Raw genomic sequence first — 23,348 nt, 5'->3', positions numbered from 1 at the left:
TTTATTTATTTCAGTTAACGAAAATGTTTTTACAATTCTAGTTTTTGTCATTTCCTTTGTTTTCGTTAACGATAATAACCTTGGCCTTGGGGGTCATCTATCTCTTGTATTGGAGGGGGGTCCACTAAACACTCGCCCTTTATAATGAGGGTCTGTGGAGTTCTCGGACACATGTGACTTGACTGCTCATTAAATGCCAAAAACACGTTTAAACTAGAAAAGCACTCGGAGAGCGCAGACCTCCGCCAAGGCAGATCAGTGCCCCCCCTCCGATCACCACCAAAATTTAATCATTTGTTCCTTGTGCCAATATCAACATTTCCTGAAATTTTCATCCAAATCTGTCCATAATTTTTGGAGTTATCTTGCACACAAACAGACAGACAGACAGACAAACAAGCCAACGCCGGCAAAAACATAACCTCCTTGGCGGAGGTAACTACACTTCAATGCACATGATACACAGTACTCAGTGGCTGTATCACGTGTATCTCGTTTATTTAAATATTAATGTTTTTGTAAAATTATTTTAGGTGATTCCTATGTCTTTTTCTTCATGTGAGACAGGTGGGGGGGTACCCTTGCACCCTCTATTGCTGAGCCGCTACTGTTTACAACACCCCCTTATAACATTCAACTTTACCTAAATTATCACCTTACTAGTGCGTTGACCTGTGGTGATCCATGGGTTCTAGATGTGGTAGTTTTTATGCTGCTGTGTATTCGTGCATGCTATACCACATTTGTCCAGCAGTCACCGCCAAAGCGTTCTGGGTATAGTAACGTGATTGTAAGGCTATTTTATTCAAAAACTGCTAATATCTCCCAAAACACTGGTCCTATCAACTTGCCATTTTTACGAGTCTGTTCCTTGACCAAAAATGTATAAGTATGACAAACTGCAGCAATCAGCTCTGTACGGATTTTGTGTGAATCCCAAGACACACATACATGCACACAGAGGCCACTTTGCTTTTATAATATAGATAAGACAGTGACAGTTTGTGGGGTTACAACAGATGAGATCCATTTACAGCAGTTCTACAGTCTGGCGTAGCTGAACATTGGAGGGAACACAAATGACCTTTTACATCTCTTTTCTCTTTATATCGTCCAAACCAAATTCACCAAACATGTCACTAGCCTCTCCCATCACAGCTAAGAAATCTACTGAACTGTGAAAACAACAGAAGAAAAATGTTCAGTGATTACGGACTTGGTACGACAGCGACACATGTGACCAAGGTTAATTAGGCACATGTTAGCTGTTTTCAGCAGTGGCGATGATACTGACATTAGAATCTTAGGTCTTTAGTCAGAGTACCTTTGCATTTACTACACAAATCTCTAGAATCCATGTTGTGGTCAGTGCAAATAAGAATAGTTATTAGATTTTTTTTAATGAATTCAAAATATAAAATGAAAATTCAGTATCATTTTATGTTTGTTGTTTTTTTTTGTATCTCCCTCTTTATTGTTTTTTCTTCCTTTTCACACATTAAACATGTCACAGTGATACAACAGACTGAAATTAAAAGAAAAGAGATGAATAAAAATATAAAAATCAAATGTCAAAAAACAAAACAAAAAAAACCCACACAAATACAAAAACAATAGAGTACTGTCAGTCTTGTTATACAGGACATGCTGTTACATTCTAAATCTTTCCAGGTGAGATAAGGCCTAAGCCAGCACAATAAAACATTCAAACATGTACAGTAATGCATTTTGGAAGAAAAAAAAAGTTTGATTTCCATTTTCTAAAAAAATTTAAAGACAGCCAACAAAAAAGCCTTGTATTTTCCATTTCTGAGAATGGATGTTGTCATTTACAAGGTAAGGTAAGACTGTAATCACCCATCATACGTGGAATATGAGGAGCATCTGTGTTTCAGGGAAGAAAACCACTGCAGTCCCAGTTGACTGTGATTAGTAACAGTAAAATAGTGATGATCATCTGTGATCCATGTCCATAATTTATATTGTAAAACTCCCACAGAACATAACCTAGCATATTTCATCAAACATAAAGGTCCTGAGATACTATTATTGCCGCATGAATTGACGTCTCTGCAATTTAGGATGATATGCAACATTTTTTTCTTTTCTCCGTGCCTTTATTCTCCTTTTCCTGGTTGAGAATTATGGAGGCTGTGCATACAAAATCTGGACGCTCATATCACACTATGGAGATCCACTCAGAGAAAGAGCACAAATCCATCAGAAGAGCAACATCATGACAGATGATGAGATTGATGACACGCGGGGCAACAGTTTTTTATCTTTCAAGAGACTTGACAGTTATTACGTAATGGCCTATTAATCAGGAGCCTTGACGCACCACGGGGAGCGCAGACGTAGGGGGCGAATTTCTAAATCACATGAGGTGCCCACATAATGCTAGTCACATGCAAAAATGGCTTTAGTCGAACATTTACCACCATCCAAAAAGTCACTTGTGTGACTTTGTGCGAGTCACTTTAATACAGTGTCAAAAGTAGATGATAGATGCAGCACTTGAACACAAATTATCCTGTAAGGAAATGAATCAGTTCTGAGGCGGTAGACAGCTTCTTAGCTACATTATATGTAGTCTGTCACAGTGAAGTTAGTGCAAATTCCTCCCCAAGGAATACTTCTGGATTTCAAAGCAAACCGTAACATGGGTTTTCATTTCCGTTATTTGCGATAACAATGCATGTTCATTAAACATGAAAGTAAATCCAGCTGATGGGGTAGGTTCGAGTTTTTCCCCTAATCCTGATGCTGATAATCAAACAGAGCAGGTCTGTAAGTGGCTGATGAGCCTCATATTTCTGGAGACAGTATCACTTAGATTACTACTTGAACAAATACTTTGAGCTGCTTGTTTATACACAGCACTGTCTTTATTGTGGTGGCGCTTTATAAATGAGCACATCTGGTCTGAGAACATGAAAATAGGCTCATTTTTTTCTTCCAAAATTCAATAAAACCAAAACAACAAAAATATCAACATTTCTGAGAGAAAGGGTTGTTTCTAGTTTCCAGTGATGGTCACTACTGTGTCATGCCACCGAGGTCGAGATGAAAATACCAGAATGGAATGTGAGTGTGCGTCTGCTTTTTACTGTTTTGATTTGAATGCAAAATTGGACATTGGACAAGAATAAATGGTCCTCTTTTTCCATTTTGGTGTGGTTAAGGACATGACTGTGAAAAAAACAATTATTTTTTTCTTTTCACGGTACAAAACAATGACTGTTAAACTTAGCTGCACTATGAAAGCCCACAGTATTGTTTGTCAGACTGGGTGAATCCAATGCACTTTGATAACATTAGAAACCCTTTATTAAATCTTGAATGAAGAGCTGAAGTCCTGCCCCTTTTGATTGTACTCCATGGGACATTTTTTTGGAAAAATACAGTATTACAGTCAGTGGAGAGACAAGTTATTTTTTTGATTCTGGTTGAACTCTGCCTCCATTTACACGTATGATTTTGTCAGGTTAAAAGATAAACTTACAAATGCAGACAGTCACAGTTTGTGGTGAAACTGCTGAAATATCAGACTGTGAAAATGTAAACAGAGAGACTACACACCTGAAAGTCACGGAGGTGACGTCATTAAAATTCTCTTTCTCCTCGAGTCTGAAGATTTCTCTGCAGCTTCAGCCCTAACCTCCCAGCCAGGATTAGGATTGTAGGTTTAGGGTTCGGTTTAAATAGAATAACTATACTCCAATATACATGTTATATACACAAGTATGACAGTAAATGTTGTTTTTATTTCTAATTGTGCAATGACAATAAAGCTATTCTGATTCTGATTTGCTTCAACAAAAGGTAACATCTTCTAGTATCTGTATTTAACTGAAACACAACATAATCTACATTAGATTAAGAGCCTCTATTTGTCAGTTTATATGTGCATATGCAACACACATACTGAAACTGAACCTCTGCCTTTAACCCGTTACTAGCTGAACATGCAGGAACACACCACACACTGCAGACTAGGAGAAGTGGGCTGCTATGTCAGGTGCCTGGGGAGAAAATGGGGGCTTAAGTGCCTTGCTCAAGGGTGCATGAGCCAACAACTTCTCTGCCTATCTTGGGAATTGAACTGGCAACCCTTTGGTCACAAGTGGCTTCTCCAACCCTCTAGGTCACGGCTGAAAAAACATTAGTTTAATTAGTGACCTGGTGGATATTAAGTGGTAAAATCAAAATGAGGTGAATATAGTCTGATTGAAAACATGTAAGACACTTATTTATGCTCAAAACATGATAAAGTGTGGAGCGGCTGCGGTAGAGCAGGTCATCTGATAACCAGAAGGTTGGTAGTTGAAATCCTGCTCTGTCCCAGTCATGAGTCATTGTGTCCTTGTTCAAGACACCCCACCCACCTTGCATCCAGTGCTGCTCACACTGGTGTATGAATTCGTCTGAATGTTTGGTGGTGGTCGGAGAGGCCTTTGGCACAGATTAGTAGTCAAGTATCCGTCAGTCTGTGAATGAATAATGGATTCAGTGTAAGCACTTTGAGTACCTAGAAAAGAAAAGCACCATACAAATCTAACCTATTATTATTATTATTATTATTATTATTATTATTAATAATAATAATAATAATAATAATAATAATAATAATAATAATAATAATAATGATCTATAAAGACCCAGTGTTACTTGATTTTTCTCTAGATTTAACCTTTCTTATGTGATTTATCACCATTTATTATGATATTATCCTCTATATTTTGCAGGGGGGTTTTCAGTGTAAATCATGTATTTTCCTATAATTAATTCACTGATCATGTAGATGTTCATTAAAGCTCAGAGTAACTTCAAAGGTTATTATATCAGAAATTGAGAAGACTGAAGAAAACGGGACTTTTTCAGTCAAATCAGTAACTGAACATAAACCCAGTGTGTCCATCCACTGTCACTGATCCAACTCCATGGGTTTTACTGGTGAATCAATGTTGTAGAAGATGACAGTGTTTCCACGGTAACTACAGAGCCTCTGAACGTCCAAATGGGTCATATCTGATGACCATGAAAAGATGACAAACTGTATTTTAAACCAATTATTGACATGTATTGATAGAATTAGTGGATGAACAGATATTAAACAGTTTAGATCAATAGATGAATTTGGTCGGTGGTGGATGTTGGGTCTTCATTATTATTATTATTATTATTATTATTATTATTATTATTATTATTATTATTATTAATAATAATTATTTATGTATTTATTCATTTTATAAACACTTCATAATTAGCAGAACATTTCAGTAATCTGTGGGTGTTCATCATCAAAATATAGAGAAATTAAATGATCTAAAACAAGAAAACACTGAAACGTTTTATATTTTATTTGACAGTGTAACTAATTAATTCCCCAAAGGCAATAAAGCGTATGTTACAATAAGAATTAAAGTGATATTGCGACATGATTTGCTCAGCCTTAACTTCCACTATAAAAAAGCAGGACAGTGAGTGTTTTTTCTACTTTGATTTGACCTTGTTCTGTCCTCACTGAACCCCTGATTTTTTACTTGTTCATTCCTATTTCACTATTTGGGACTCATTACATCAGTTTTTCCAAATCAAGCTGTTTTTTAAAATTTTACTTTGAAAAATGACAAATGGACAAATGATACATGGATTAAATAGCCACAGTGCTGACAAAGTATGTACCGCTGACACAGTGCATGTGCTAAAGAGAGAGAGAAAAAAACACAGTGTGTTCATTTTTCAGGACCGGTGGCTATTTTTGCAGTGGTTGCAGGATTTCGAGGCTTTTGCACCTCGCTTTGTCAAGTTCAATAGCTCCAGCCATAGTTTTCCCCCTCTGCAGTGCACTGTACTTCACTGTGTGCCACATGGACCTAACATTATACATTTTTTACAACAGTGATGGTGACCTCTCTGGTCAAATTCTGAATAACTGGAGATACCAGCAAGCAAAGTGAAGGTCATTTTTAGTTCGATTTGTTGGGAAAGTATAAAAGTTTGATTGAGGAAATTTAGAGGCAGCACTTTTAGACATTCTGGTGAAAAATGCATGCCATTTCCAGGCAGGGGAATTGAAATATTACTTTTGTCAAGGTAAAAGGGACTGTTCAACTTAACTTACCTCGATTCTGTTATTTAGTTACAGTATCCTGTGTTATACTGTGTACCAAGAGTAAAGTCAGGGGCATAAATACTGCATGAGCCAGAGTAACAAAAAAGTCTAACAAAGCTCTCTTTGCTATTCTCTTAGGTTCTGGTTTTGACAAGAGCTCTCCAACTTGGGCTGCTCTGTCTCGAGTGGCTGGCCTGTGCAACAGAGCTGATTTCAAAGCCGATCAAGAGCACATTCCCATCCTGATGGTATAAACCTCCACCACACGCAGACACACACAGGCTACTGCAGCCTTCTCCAGATCTTTGCATTGAAGCCTCATGAATTATCTCCGCTCTCTCAAGCAGTGGGGTATAACAGGTTTAGTCCGATCCAAGGCTATTGTGAGCATTTTTTTTTAGATTTGAGTCAAATAATAGATGCACATTATTCATAAGATGTGACTTTGCCTACATAGGTTGCTGGTAGGGTAAATCTAACAGCACCGGGACGGTATCAGGTGAGCTGTCACTGAGCAGCAGTGGAGGAAGTTTCCAAGTCAAATGTTGAACTAAAAGATGCAAGATGGAGATTTAAAGACAATGGAAAACAAAAACATTACATTGCATTAATGTAGAGTGCAGTGTTGCTATTTGATGTTGTTGCAAACCAGACATATGTGTAATCAGACCCAAAAGTACGTTTCATATCAACAGTTCCAGATTCACACATATTCATATTTGTACATTTCCACATTAAAATATCTAAAATGGTTACACATAATTTTGTTCATTGTAGTGGCTTGTTTCATTTGGTCACCTGTCAATAACATTATGTCCCTAATATTAAAATTTGTTGTTATTTATAAGTACACCATAAAAATGAAAGGACATGACATGAATATACTTAACTAAACATAATCTGAGCTTAAGTACCAGACCTCAACACTAGTGATGAAAACAACAACTCCCATGATCCAAAGCGTCATCTACAATATACATTTAACTGCTAATGTATGGCTCAAACTGAAATGATAGTGTGTTATAGAACCGTTTTTATGGTTTGATTTAAGCCCTGTCATCATTTGGTTAGGACACCAGGACTTGGTTTTTATCATAGACTTCATATAATCTTATATGATCAGTGGACAGAGGAACAATTTCATCACCCATCAGTTTAGTCATTTTGAAGCCAGTAGTTTTGGATTTGGCAGGTGCCATGTTGAGTTTTTGTAGCCAAAAGTGACTGTATTTGGACAAAGGGGTTGTAACCTCAACAGACCGAGAGGTCAGAGGTGAAGTCTAACTTATTGACTCAGTAAAACAATACATTTCATCACACATCAGCAACAAAGTCATTTAACAGTCCAGTTATCTCCAACTACAGTGGAGTTGACTATCAAGCAAAAGTATCGTCTTTTTAAAAAAATTACCAGTTGCCTATGACTTGGCAGGTGTCAAAGCTTTTAATGTGAAATCTGATTAATGGAGGACAAACTTAAAGATGGACCACCACACCACTTAACAGAGAGACCAAATAAAGTGTATGACACCAGAATGAGTCCTGGAAAAAAATCTATTGACTTTTCCTCATTTTTAGAGGGAAACCCAGTGGGAGCCAATGCTTTTTAGAGCCCCAGTGACTAGTGGTGGTATTTAAGATATTTACCCATTGGCTTCAGTTTGGACTATATCCTTATGAAGTTTGTATATGAAATGTTTGCACAGATGGAGAAAAAAAGACTTGTATTGTATTTATTAGTAGGCTAAACCAGGGGTCACCAACCTGTGAACTACTTTTACATAATTGCCGGAGGGCTACTCTAATTTAGAAACATTTATTTACGTAGCAAATTTTCATACACGCATATTTTGTATAATATGTTTGTAACATTGTGTTGTTTATTTATAATTTTATTTATTTATATTTCTTTGTTTTAGGATTTACAATACTTAAAAACTGTTAATATGAAACTATTATTGTACTTTTATTAAGAAAATCAAAAGTAGAAAAAACAAATACAAGCATTTGCAGCTGTATTCCTAAATATTTTAATACTATGTTAAAAATTATGAAATGGAACAATCCTGCATATTTTTAATAGAATTATTTAAAACTAATAATACACACCTGTATGTGCATTTTTAATACTTCAAAATTGTGAAAAGGAACGTTGTCACTCACACAATAAAACTTCACCAGCATGTGCTGCTGTATTTCTGAAGGATTGGATCATTTCTATGCTGTCAAAACATATCAGTTAAAAACAGAACTTTGTGCACATAAATCCACCATCGCCCTGTCACTTCTACAGAGTCATCACACTGGTGGAGTAGAACGCAGAGGCACCTGTTCAGGTCCGACTCCAGCTGTCTGAGCGCATGCGCAGATAGCGCACATATGTTTGCGCTGGTCCAGGATGTGAACCACTTTAATGATGCCTCGGTTGAAACGCTGGCCTTGGTCAGTTTAGTGAAGATGGACTGCTGTTTTTGGGGTTTAGTTTTCAGCTCTTTTACCTTCTCTTTACGGAGGCTGATTCCCCCTGGAGAATCTCCAGAAAAGTTGCTGTGGACTTTGGTGAAATTCCACTCCACATTGCTTTTTTTACCGACTGCCAGGCTCACACCACAGATCAGACACACACACTTGTCTTTCACATTTGTCAAACACAAGTCCGTGTCTCCTAGTTCATGAAAATAACTCCCTGACTATACTCAGCCCACATCGTTGCAGGGCTGAACCCTCTACCTGCCTGACATCTGGCTCATCCTGCTCCCTCTGGGCCCCGCCCCTCTCCACTGACAGACAGCAAACCAGCCCTAAAGTTTGATTGACAACTAGTTGACAGTTTCATCTTGAGAGGGGGGGCAGGACACTTGTAATTTTGATTGGGTGGAAATTTTGACTTGTTCAACCAAATGACGAATCAGTTTTGTGTTCTTATATTATTGACCTTTGGCGAGCCACCGGTAGATGTTGGTGACCCCTGTGCTAAATCATGCCACGATTTTCCACTGACCCAGGGGTGTCAAACATGTGACCCAGGGACCAAAACCAGCCTGCCAGAGGGTTCAGTCCAGCCCATGGTATGAATTTGTGAAATGTAAAAATTACACTGAACGTATTGACAAAGTCATTTTAGTTCAAAAGCCGCATTCAGCCCAATATGATCTCAAGTGCATCGGACCAGCAAAGTATTATAGCCTACATATAGTGACAACTCCCAATTTTTATACTTTGTTTTTGTGTAAAAGTAAAATATTATGAAAGTGTTTACATTTATAAAATATCCTTTCAAAAAAAGAGAATAACCTGAATAAATATGAACAACCTGAAATGTTTAGTGTTTTTGTAGATCCACTATGACCTGTAAATTGTAATGCACATGTGTATATGATAACCTGAGGCCACTGTTAAAGTTGCACTTAATTTTCTTTAGAAATTTCACGTCGTTGGGGTTTGTTCATGTTATTCACATTTTTTACATGGCAGTTTGTAGATCTGATGCATTTTCATCATGTAATTTTAGTTTTTACCCTTCGGCCAACTCCGGGCAAAGGAGTGTTGTAATTGTTTTGTTGTTTGTCTGTCCATCCATTTGTCCGTTCAACAACGTAATCGCATTATCTGAAGAATGCAGAATTCATTGACATATCTGTGCTAAATTTATACTGTGGGTGCATCTTGGCATGGAGCAGAGGCCTATTGAAAATAGGTGACCTTGACCTACTTTTTCCAAGGTCAAATGGCCTCGTGCAGTTATAATATCTGAATACTTTCAAATATTGGTATGTATGTAATAAGTTTTACACATAGACAATCCAATCTAAATTATAGGGCAGGTTTCATGTTAAAGTTGTATGTTTCTTTTTGTGGATTTGAAAACTGAAAATAAAAAAAAAAGACCTTGATAAAAAAAAAAAAAATTATAGGGCAGGAGCTTTCAACAGAATTTTACACTATATTTGGCTGAGGGGGATTAAAAGTGTGCCGCATGTTATGTTATTTCACTGTTATTATCTTACTGGTCCCGCCCACCAGAGATCACATTTGGCTGAATGTGGTCCCTGAACTATGTTGAGTTTGACACCCCTGCTCTCACCGTAACCAATGGCCAAAGGCAAAGAGGAAAGGTAAAATGCGGAGGATCGTTCACTGACTAATTATACTGATATATATCTGGTATTTACAAAAACATACACTGACAACGTTTTCAATGCTCCTTTGGCTACTCATAACTGTGCAGTATTTACCTCATTGTTCTTTACATGTCAGTCGTGATACAGTGTGAGACTGCAGTAGAGCAGCTGGTCCACAAACTGCAGGCTTCAGTTCCCTGCTCCTTTCTCTAATATGTTGAAGTGTCCTCGGGCAACACACTGAACCCAGAGTTTTCCCAGAGGACAGGCCAGCATTGGTAATTCTGAATGGATGAGTGAGACACACTGTAGAGTGCTTTGCTTACTGGTGAGAAAAGCACTGTAGAATATCCATTCACCATTAAACATTGGGGTTTATAACATTTCATTAGATTGGCCCACTGGATGTTCTGTATTGGAATAATCCTGTCATTAAATGATAATGTTAGTCTTCATTATCCTGCATTCTGTTATCTGACTGTTAACGCTTTCCAAGTGAAAGAACAGTCCATACCTGTGAACTGAAACTACACATTTTGACAAAAACGTGTCTTTGTATGTTTCATTGTCTTTAACTTGGATTTAGTCAGTTTAATACCACAGGTCCCATCCTCACATGCAGATACTCCAATCATAACATCTCCCACGCTTGCATTATTTTGTAAATGCACTGTCGCTGCATCTCATACAGTCTGATTCACTTAAAGGGGTTATAATTTTCTAAACCCACTTTTATGAGACTTCATTCATTTATTTGTGTATTTGGACCCTAATAGTTCATACAGTTTGAATTGGACCCTTCCAGCTGCTGCAAAAGTATCTTTATATTAATTTGGGCAAAAATTGAGTGGGTTTCTACAACCTGTTTTAATTCCTGCTTAATTTGTTAGGTTTTATAACTAGTTACGTCACAACATTTGCACATGTAAGGTCCAGACTTCAGATGAACATTTCTCTGAGTACGACATAATTGTTTCTCAGCAGCCGCGGTTGTAGTCCAGACTGAAAATATGTCCAAACTTGGAGCCCATTACCTAAAATGTTCAGTTGTTGGTTGAACGGGACAGAGCAGCACAGCCAACAACCTGGAAGAGGCGGGGCCTGAAATGGCTCATTTGCATTTAAAGGGCCAGGGCTCCAAACCACCTTTCTGGTGTCATTACTCAGAAATAGGGTTGAAGATGGACCTGTGGAGTTGAATGAATGAAGAATTCAGACCCAAGCAGAGCATTTACAGTTTATGTAGACCACCGGGAAATATTTGAAAATGAAGAATTCCATTTTAAATATGCAAAATATCACTCTTTTAAAGAAATATAAACTAGCCACAACCCACAGTTTTGTTTTTTTTTTCTATTTCAGAATGACAGTCTATAGTGCCAGACTTGGCTAAAGCTCTGATATAGTGTGTGTTTGCAGATATAGAATAACAACAGTTTTCCTCATGGGGACATCCCTGGCAGTGCAAGACTAACAATACATAATATTTTATAAATTGTTCTTGTAGTGTTAGGGTTATAATAGAAATGTGAGGCTGATTTGCGTGCATTTGACATTTGAAAGGACACATCTTCCAGATTCTGTTTAACATTGCTGAAACACAATCTGATGTAAATTGCCAGTGATCTGGTAGATATTCAAAAATTAATACATTTAGTGGATCAAAAAATACAGTATTTTTGATGTAGAAATACAGTAGATGGTCATGTGGTCACTGACTACCTAACAATTGCACAGAAAATAGTTAAATATGCTTTTTTAAACATCCTTGTAGATTCACTAAAGTAACACATACAGTGAATAAAACAAGTTGTAAAAACAGACCACAACCATTTGACAAAGGTGTAGTCCATACATGCTGGCTCATATAGCATCCTCACACACATAAACACATACAATGGATAATCTGCTGCACTGCTGGAAATGACTCCCCCATACTGATACACACACACACACACACACACACACACACACACACACACACACACACACACACACACACCACTGGGTGGGTAAGTCAATAATATCCCAGTGCTCTGCCAACCACTATCCTCCAACTTGTGCTGCACTGACCTGAAGCAATTGCTCCGTGTGGCTCTCAGCGACAGGGATTACAGCTTTTTGACTCCAGCGGGAGCCGATGCCTCCTCTCTGCCCCTTAAGGTGCCCAGGTTTCGTCTCTGCATTAAGTAACAGTTGTGCCTGCTGACAGCAGTCAGACACAGCAGTCAAGGCTAAGGCTCCACTACCATTACGAGAACATGTCCCCGTCTGCACCCGGAAAACAGACAAATGGAATTTCCTTGATCTATTTATTCATTCATGAAAAGGCACAAACAAGGACAAATCTTGCCAAGTGTGTCCTTGTTTTGCCACTCTTCATGAATGACTAAGCAGTTTCTCGTCTTTGTATGGGACCCTTTTGGTATATTGGACATCATTTTAATAAATTGTCTCCAAGACCTCGGTGATTTGCCACGATCATTGAGGAATGTTCCTCTACAGGGATTTCACAGGTTGTGAGTTTTCTCATAAATGATTCAAACATCAAAGAAGCAACTCTGTCACAGAAGTTGAAATCGATCAACCTGCAAAAGCATAAAAACAAATACCAAGCAATGTGCATCAAAATGGAAGATAATCAGCTCTAAGCCTTAAAAAAATCTTCTTGCTCTTTGGATGTTTGACGGTGCATGGATAACAAGTGCAGACAAATACTATGCACACATTCACAAACCTTTTCCAAATAATAAAATTAACAGACAGCATTTAAATGCACCAGAAAAACTTGTAATTTGCAAGATTTTATGCTTTGTTTTTTATTTTCCCCAACAGTAGATATTATGAGATTCTTACTCTTTTAAGAAAACATTAATTGTCATAACATGGCTTGTGCACATTACTGCAGGCCAAGTGGTCCACAAAAAACACACTATGAATTTTTAATTCTTTGTGGCTGAAATTCACTTGTGAACCATAACCATAGTGATCAATTTGATATTGATTATTGCCAATAGGCAACGGCCTAATGTGTTTCTTCCAGTGTTTCTTCACATAATGATGTAATCTTTTTTGTCTTGAATCTTATAAAATATGCTTAAAAAGCCCTCAGGAAACAGAGCAAAGAACATTTCAGATTGTTCTGATGGAAACATAGCTGTACCCACCAAATTACTGAAAGTATTGTGCTTTTTGACTTTTGGATTAAATTGTTATATAACCTTAAAAGAAACACTGTGGTGAGATTACATGCCACAGAGATGCAGATGATACTCAGCTCTCTGCATAATGAATGAGAACTATAATGGCACTAAAGAATGTCCTCTTGGGTTTTGTTTTAATCATTTATATAACACATGAGCCAAAACCTTCCCTCCACTGTGGTCTGACAAACACGAGCAAAGTGAGGCAGACAACCCTCGTTTGGTAATATGCATATGTGAGCGACTGTGCTCATGTGAGTCTGTGTGTGTTTCCCCAGAGGGAGACGGCGGGGGATGCATCCGAGTCCGCTCTGCTCAAATGTATCGAGGTGTGCTGCGGGAGTGTTCGTGACTTAAGAGGCAGGAACCCCAAAGTGGCAGAGATCCCCTTCAACTCCACCAACAAATACCAGGTACTGCACAGAAACACCGTGGCATCACAGCTTGATGCTGCATTTCTCTGTCTGTCGGTGTGTCTAGTGGTGTCAAAATGCATTAGTTGTGGCAATTAATTTAAAATAATTAACACATTGAAGGAAATGAACACAATTGACACGGCTGCATGTGTTTACAGATGACCAATGACTAGTGTTGGGGAGTAGTTACATTTAACATATTAACAGGATACTTTTCCCAAGCAGTGAAAGTGTGTAAAATACACTTTTAAATAATAATCAAAAATAATTAGTAGCATAGTGGCCAAGTTACAGTGAATGTATTTTATCCACCCACAAAATTCCAAAAGACCTTCCTCCTTTTATACTTACTTTTTGGCCTTTTTCAAAATGTGCACATGGTATCTAAAAACTTTTTTTTTTCATATAAATTCTGACATATAAACTCATGTAACTGATCAGCTAATATTCCTCATTCTCATAAAGTAGTAAAGCCATGTTCAATGTCACCTATAGCGCCACCTTTTGACCTCACTACACACCTTTGTTCAGTGGCTTCAAACCATTTAAAAAAAACACACTTAATTTATTTTCTTTTTTGTAATTTTTTAAATGCTTGTTTCAGATTTGTATGACATTTTATGAAACAGCTAATGTTTACTGGATTAAACAGATTTCAGAAGTGTGACTCTTTTAGCAATGAAGTAGTGGGGTAATGTTCAAACGCCATATTTCTGAAGTGTAAACATAGTCCAGTTTTCTTCTGCAGACTGAAATAAAGGAAAAGCCGGTATGTGCCGTACACAGATGTATGTGAGGCCAACATACGTCAAAGCCCTCGAAGGGCACATCAAGTACCAAACCACAGTCCCTTCATAATGTAAACAGACTGGTCTGTCTCAGCTACTGTCTGAATGTAAAGGAGGACAAAGCTGAACTGTTTCTTTGCTTCTTCTTTTTTAATATGTACTGGACAATCGAGGACATTTTTAAAGTTAAATTGGTATTTGAATACAGAACACAGTTATTATGCATACGGGACATTCTTGCCTTCGAAGCTGCTGTCTGATGATAGGGTGTGAAATGAAATGGAACTTTAAGATTTGATGGATCTTTAAGATAGATTTGATGATCTCAGTGTTTTTATAGGATAGAATCTGTGTTCAAAGGTCAAACAAATACTCCTACTCAATAGTACACTGTAAAAAATGACTGTAGAATTAACACCAAAAAGTTGTAAAATTGCAACATAAAAAAACTTTAAGTGACAATATAATGCAACATTGTTTATCTGAAAAGATTTTTGTGTCAATGATTAAATCAAATATAGCTGTAGTTCTTACAGGAAGAGTATGTTAACAAAACCAGATTTGTATGTAGAAATGATGTATTTCTATTGTTTTTAGAAAATAACACTATAAATTGAAAAACATTGTGGTGCAGTTTAAATTGCAAGACCATAATGTTGAAATAACGGCCTATTTGCTTTTTTTTCCTCTTTTTTTTTTTTTTTTAAATAAAAAAAATATATAAAATAGTAAACATCTGACAATTTAACATTTTAAACTTGTAAATTAATGGATTGGTAGAGTGGGTAGATAACCAAAGGGTTGGTGGTTCGAATCCTGGCTCGGACTGTCCATATGTCCATGGAAGACACTGAACTCTAAATTGCTCCCAGTAGGACCTGGTGGGTTTGGAAAGCGCTTTAGACACCATAAAGGTGTTTAAAACGAATAAATAAATAAGTGTAGTCCATTTACCATTTAAATCCAGTGTTAAATCTACGTGTTTAAAATGTTAAATTTGCATGTTACTCCGTAAATCTGTTTACAGTTGGATGTGTTTTTTACAGTATTGTTCTGGAAACCACAGCTGCCAGTTTTTTCCGTAAAAACAACAGCATTTTTTTACAGTGTATTTGAGGTTAAATACACCCCTTTTTCCTTGATTTCATATTAATTTACACTGAAATACTCACTATTAGAAGTTTTGATCTTGAGAAGCAAAATAGCGAGTAATTGTGGTTAACCACAGCAAATTATGTAATTAGTTTGTTAATTTATTCATGAATTGACAGTCCTAATATAAGCATTTCTGTTTGTGTATCTGTGTAAAGAGATAAAAAATACAGACCGTGGAAACATAACAATTTTTATCATGTAGGAAAAAATCTGCTGCATGACTTGGATACTAAAGTGTATACTGTATGTTTTTTATGCAGCATGACTGCATCATGAATATTCATTTTCAACCTTATTTCCATCCAGAGAAGGATGCCTGAACACACATGCTTTTTTTTTTTTAACAACATCCTGCTTAACATTCATACACTTCCACACTTTCTCACCAGGGAGCGGCCCAACAGGCTACAAACACACTGCCGGCCACCCAGATGCTTCTGTGAAACTACTAACACATTAAATGTTGTGACTTGCACAAAATCAACACCTACATCCTATAGAACTAAGTTTATAAACCACTTTTTATTGTTACCTTTGATGATCGCAGATGAGTGTCATTTTCTGTATGATACAAAAGATTTACATTCCTCTCAGTGCGATAGATGAGAAAAGCAGACAGTGATGAAAACCAATGCTTGAAGAGCTATGAAAGCAGACACAGAGCTCTTTAATACTTTGCTCAAGGGCACAGCAGCAATTAAGAAAGACAGAGTGTTACTGTTTTACTTTTCACACCCAGTCTTACCCATCTGGAGTTCTGAACCAGCATATGAATAACATGAGGTTGAAGCAAACAAAGACTTCCTGCATGCATTCCGTAAACCTGTTCCTTAACTTAAAATAGGAACGCCTGTGTTGAGGGGAGGGAAAAAAGCAATTTTGCTCTGGTTTTCTGAGATTAGATATGCTGTGACTCAGATACAAATTACCTGAGGGAGTGTGTGCATTTGTAGGTGTATGTGTGGCTGTGTGCATTCTTGTGTGGGGGAAAGGGTAGTGCGAGCTGTAACGCCACAGGAATACATGTGTGAATGAACGCTCGTCAACACGGGGAATACATATGACTTGCTGCGTGCACTCAGTCAAGTCAACTTCGATAAGACTTTTATTTCAACCCACTTGGAAAAAAATATGACAGCAGCTCCCAAAAAATGATTGCAGGCACCAACATGAAATTCACTGTTGAGTATTTTTAACAAGCACGTCCATCTGAAACATTTTGTACTAAAAGTGTAATATTTTAGATCAAACGCACAAAGAAGAAGCAGCGGAAAGCAGCCGACAACAAAGCACAAACAGTTAATGGCAAACACTTTTATCTGAAAGCTCATGTTGTGTTCTCGCCAGTAATCCTGTTCTTTCCATTTTTCAAGCTTTCTATCCATGAGGTGGAAGATAATCCATCTGGTCATATTCTGGTCATGAAGGGAGCGCCGGAGAGGATCTTAGACAGGTTGGTTAATCGATCTCATAAATCGGGACTCACAGAAGTTTGACCCTTTGTATACTTCCCATTCCTTTATACTAATTTAAAGTAGCATTATTCTCAAAACTGCAGTGCCAGTACTTTATGTGTGCATTTATATTACAGCAATAGTACCAGCTCAATACTGATATGTTATTTCAGGCATGCAGTTAAAGAAAACTTAAGGAGTCTTTAAAGGGGCAGTTTGTCAGGTTAAGATAAAAAAAACCCATTATACTATCAAGAGAGGGGGCAACATTTCTCTGCGCTAATCTCTGAAAAAATAACACTCCTGTCATTAAATCCTCACACTTTGCAGTCATCATATGCTGCTTTTTCACTGCCGTTGTCAGCTCCACTCCCTTGACGGTGGCATGGCTCGGCTCAGTTTGGCCTGCAGTGCACAGCATTTCCACTACAGGTATAGGACTTTATCAGCGTGGCTGGTCATTAAAGCGATGCAGCCTAAACTATTGTGATGTTGTCTTCAACATTATTGCAGCTACAAGAAACGAAACAATGGAGGAGGTTGACCTTAAAACTCTGAATGAATGTGTTCAAGACCACATGTTATAGTAACATTTTTAAGGTGAGAATCTTATTGTTTGCATTTACAATCTGTGGTCAGTTTATCCAAGGAGGCTACTCTTCAAAGTTTTCTTGCCAGCTTGGCTTGGTGGCCCACATCTCAACATAAGCAGCAATGATTCTGGTTCAGCCAAACAGACCCAAACGTCCATCAGTGACCAAAATCATTCACTGATATAAAATGCTAAATATCTGTTGATCCGTTAATCCTATCAATATGAATGAATGAATGAATGAAATCTTTATTTTGAACATGTAGACAGTGAGATAAAAACATAAATCAACCAGCAAAATATAAGTACTGGTACATAAGTGACTGATAAGCAAACAAACCACAAAAAAAAAAATAAAAAAAATAATAATAATATTATAAAGAAAACAAAGGAAATGAAATTATATATGCTCGAAAAGGAGTAGGAAGAAGTAAAAACTTACATACTCCTACCCCCAATTACTATTTCTTATGATCACTGTATAGTGATTATTATTTTGCATGAATATCAATATAATAATAATAATAATAATAATAATAATAATAATAATAATAATAAAAATAATAATAACAGTAGTAGTAGTATAACAATATCATACTTCCTTTTTCTTAGATACACTAATATGATAATACCTATTTACAACTTATCCTACCAGATATTAATACCAGATATTAATAAAAACTAAAAAACAAAAACAAAACAAACAAAAACATATACATATATAATATAAATACATATAATATTCTATATCGTCCTCTATAGTAATATAGTAATAATATATTCATATATTCATATTTAAACTAGATATTATCAGCACATATATGGCAAAGCCTCACTATGAAAAACAACCAGACCCCCCCCCCCCAATACATGTAAATAATTGGTGTAAAATGCAGTTTGTCATCTTTACATAGTCATCAGATATTATTTGGATATATTTGGATGTTCAGGGGCTTTGCATTCACTGTGGAAACACGGCCATCTTCTACAACATTGATTCACCAGTAAAACCCATGGAGTTTGACAAATGACAGTGGGTGGAGACACTTGGTTCATGTTCAGTTAATGATAGATTTTTCTGACAGAATGAACTTTTTCATCAGTTTTCTCTGTTTTGGATACAATAACTTTCAACTTTAGTCTGAGCTTTAGTGAACATCTATATAATCAGTACATTAAATATAGGAAAATAGCTGATTTTCACTTAAAAATGCAAAATACAGAGCACAACATTAGAGTAAATGGCGATAAATCATTTAAGGAAGGTGAAAAATGGAGAACAATTCGTTTGGGTATTGCCACAAAAGCAGCACTGGGTCTTTATGGGTTAAGTGCTGTGTTGTTAAATGTAGTATTAATAATAGTATCTGATAGTCCCTGGAGGTCCCTGCTCTCACACACTGGAAATGCCAAAAAAGCTGTCCCAAGTCATGAGTAGATCTGATACCATCAGTGGAAAAGTGACAGGAGTTGTGCGATTCCCATTACATTTAGCAAACACACTTTTGTTGTTCGCCCTTTTTATTACTAACTCGTCCTGTGTAGTTTATGCTTTTAAAACCATTCAAAAATGTGCAGCTCTTCAAGTGGAGGTACAGACCCCATGTTTCCAAATTGAGCCCATGACATCTACAGGGGGCTTGACTGCAGAACCAACATCCTGGTCCTACCCCCACTGTCAACCACTCAGCTGAGTGCAGTTAATGCCCATTATCAGATCCATGTTGTCCCTCCTTGGTGATGATGGCTACCAGATGCTTCCTAGCATCAGCCTCTATTCCCAGATGCCCATGAGTTTTCCAGAGGGACTTCTCCACAGATTCCCTACAGTCCACTTCCACTGACAGATTCCAGGCTTTCCACCCCTTCTGTTGACTCTCAAGGACAAGACCTTGATATTTTGTCCACTTATGGTCATACATTTCCTTTATTCCCTCCTTGCAGGTCTTGAGAGTCGTTACCACAGCTTGTGAGATATCATCCCATTTTTAGATCAAGTTTTAGTACCACGATTCTTCCTTGAATTATGGTAACCTAACTGTAATTTCAGTGATTTTGGAAATCATACAGGTATGATCGAGACAGCTTGATATCCTTGATATTCCTTTCTGTCCATGAATTTACTGTCCAACAAAAGAGTGGTCTGCCTCCTTACCATGATCCCAAGAAAGATCTTTCCTTCCATATTTTAAGAATTAGTTTGTCCAGAAATCCTTAATGCTCTTTTAGGAGCAATGGTGCAGTAATGAGAAGCAACACAGTCAAAAAAGACTTGCAGTGCATTTACAGCGATACTTTGACTTACGGGTTTAATTTGTTCCGTGACCGAGCTCATAACTAAATTTGCTTGTATATCAAATCAATTTTCCCCATTGAAATTAATTGAAATGCCATTAATCCATTTCAGCCCCATAAGTCGAAATACATTGAGATAATGTCTAGCCTATCCAAAACTTATTTCTAAACTATGAGTAACGTGATTTGAACCTACAGGGGTTGGACAAAGTAATGGAAACACCTTCTATGATGCCACAATGTTAGGTGTTTCCATTATTTTGTCCAACCCCTGTATGTGTAACTTATATTGAACTTATCTCCAATGCATATTGATGTTTGCAGAGGTATTTGACATGTTCTAGATGACCTTTTTTCACCTCTTCCAGACACATGACAAAACGTTTCAGCACCTCCCTTCTGGACAGCGACTGGACTTCGTTGTGCAAAATTAGATAATAGCTGTAACACCTAATATCACCATAATCTTCAAATTTTGAATTACATTTAGAAACAACAAACTAAAATAAAATACATTTAACCTGTCCTTCAACATTTTTCTTTTTATTGGCTATGACAACTAGTGGCGGTGTATCTGAAGCTCGCTCGCAACTTGGATTTTGGCTCGCAACTCAAAGCAAAAAATAGACTGAGCGACGGCTCGTAACTCAGAAAACTCGTAAGTTGGTGCACTCGTAAATCAAGGTACTACTGTATTAGTATTACTATTATTGTATTTTGTTCTTTGCTGCCAAATGTGATTTCTTGTTAGATTGACTCACTGTGCTTCTTGAGGTACATCGTGGTATTACAAGACAGGATGGACTTGGGCCACCTGGTTAGCACTCTGTAGAAACCTTTGTATCATACACCACTGACATCTTTGTCAAGCGTTTTTTTTTCACACTCCATTGATAATTCAGTTCAAATTTGGAATGTTTTAAACTGTGAATATCACAAATTGCCTCTTTAAATGACCGTGACTCCCTCATCTTCCTGCAGGGTTATTTGTATTTGCAGGCTATATTTGTGCCTCATTTCACTCATATGGTCACACTGAGTAATGCGGCATCAAGGTCAACCCTGGTTTGTCCATATGTTACTCTGTAGCCTGAAGTGCCCTTTTGATTTTGTCCACATTCCCCTGGCCTCAGATTGTTTTTTTCTGTTGTGGTCTCCTTAAATGCTGTGGATAACTCATTTGTGTATATTCATAACCCCAGCCAATGCCATAAACAAGGTACTTCATTTCATTTCCAGCTCCTCTCTGTTTATCTCACTGTAGCAGAGTATTTATTGACCGTCTAAGACATAATTAATCAATATATGATCAATTAATGTACATTTGGTAGTATTCAAATCATGCTAGTTGTATAAGGGCTCATGGAAACAGTCCAGTAATTTTGGTTTCAGAGATGATGTTTTAGGATGATGATGGCAATGTTTTGGCAAAAATTTTGATATATTGTGCTACTGTAAGACAGGCATTATATTGTGTTTTTTAAACCTAATTTAGGAAAACTGTCTTGGAATAGAACAAACCACCATCTGCATAGCATTTCAGTAAGAAAATATTTGTATTCAGTCTGGTCAATGTGGTCTGCATTTGTATTTTTCACTGAAAGATCCAACACCACATTAATTTTTAGGCAGGCTGAGCAAACAAATGGACATTTCCTATATCAGTTAAAAGAAAAGTGATCTGGCCACAAATCTTTGCACAGAAGCTATCATAGGAGACATGTTGTAAAAAAAAAAAAAAAAAAAAAAAAAGGTTTTCATTTTATGTCATTATTAAAGAGTAATAGAGCCTCTAAAAATAATGTTAAAGTATCAAAATGTACAATTGCCAGAGAAATGAATTCAGCCCCTTATCAGATAACCAGGCCTGAGAGGAGCTGTGTTGAATTCTATATATTTGTGATGGTAGAACCTCCCTCAGTCAGAGCTCCAGGAATGATCAGAACCTTGGACTGATTTGCCAGGGTGTCTGTGGGACGGTATCCATGGTGTTGGTAGCAGAAGCTCATTTGTGTTTAAATCAACAGACACTACTCCAGTATTTTTGAAGATGTTTTGCATTTGCTCTTCAGTTATTAATTTATGACTGCTTTACAGATGCAGTACCATTATGATCCAGGGCCAGGAGCAGGCACTTGATGAGTCCTGGAGAGAGTCTTTCCAGAATGCCTACATGGAGCTGGGAGGACTTGGGGAGAGAGTGCTGGGTATGTTTGCACACTCTCTGCAGCAGTGCTTCCCAACCTTTTTTGGCTCTTGACCCCATTTTAACATCACAAATTTCTGGCGACCCCAGACATTTAAAACAGAGACTTTTTTTTTTTGGCTAAAATCAATTTGTTTTTGATCATGTAATAGTTTGCTATACTATGTTGCAAACAAATGTTAATTTAGATGACATTTAGTCTATGTAATGTATATTATTATGGATGGAGGCAGAAAAGCCAGGTGTAGATTACCGCACAAAGTGACAGTTAGATTTTCCTTGGTCAGGATATGTACAGTCAGTCCAGCTTGGATTTACAAGGCTGACAATTAATACTGAAAAAACAAGAACTCAAACTATGAATTATGAAAGGACTGCAGCATCTGAAACTGACCACAATGAACACTGACAGATAAACAGAATCACAGTGCTTCAGCTTCAGCTTCAGAGTTTGTCATGTCTTATATGTATTAGGATTCTCCCAACTCACCATATAGTTTTTATTTATTTCTTTTTTTTCTTTTTTTTTTTTTATCAGTTACTAGAAATTTCGGGGTTCCCCATTTGAATTCAAGGTGACCCCACGTGGGGTCCCGACCCCAAGGTTGAAAAACACTGCTCTAAAGACTATCAAATACCACCTTCTTTGGGTAAAAACTTTGTTATTACTTGCAGTTCAGCTTCCAATATCTCCCAAATGTTTAGCATCCTGACTTTGTAAATGTCATCAGTTTGACAACTGAAGAAAAAAAAAAAAAAAAAATCCTGGCATTTTTATAAATTGCCATAGGTAACAATTATGAGCTATCATCATTTTGTAAGAGTAGGTGTCACTTTTTTAAACAGCAAATGTGGAATAGTGCCATTGTTGGGGTGAAACTCCTGATATCATGTAAATTATTAAGTCTGTGTTTTGCCTTGGGTGATGATGATGACGGGTCAGGTGTTTGATGACAGAGGAAGGTTTCTGCACCTTTAGACTGTGCCTGCTTTTTCATCA

At 37.2% G+C, this 23,348-nt stretch overlaps 1 protein-coding gene across 1 annotated transcript in view; it reads left to right on the top strand.

The window, feature by feature from the left end:
- LOC115437680 (sodium/potassium-transporting ATPase subunit alpha-2-like) overlaps positions 1–23,348 on the top strand; it is an 86,062-nt gene that overhangs the window by 29,169 nt on the left and 33,545 nt on the right. Inside the window, exons 10-13 of the mRNA XM_030160992.1 lie at positions 6,257–6,366; positions 13,721–13,855; positions 17,175–17,254; positions 22,240–22,349. Of these exons, the coding sequence (XP_030016852.1) occupies positions 6,257–6,366; positions 13,721–13,855; positions 17,175–17,254; positions 22,240–22,349 (435 nt within the window). The remainder of the gene's footprint in view (positions 1–6,256; positions 6,367–13,720; positions 13,856–17,174; positions 17,255–22,239; positions 22,350–23,348) is intronic.

Source organism: Sphaeramia orbicularis, chromosome 17 (assembly GCF_902148855.1).
Source record: "Sphaeramia orbicularis chromosome 17, fSphaOr1.1, whole genome shotgun sequence".
NCBI lineage: Eukaryota > Metazoa > Chordata > Actinopteri > Kurtiformes > Apogonidae > Sphaeramia > Sphaeramia orbicularis.
Note: the sequence above shows the minus strand (reverse complement) of the source record. Positions and strands in the feature narration are given on the sequence as shown.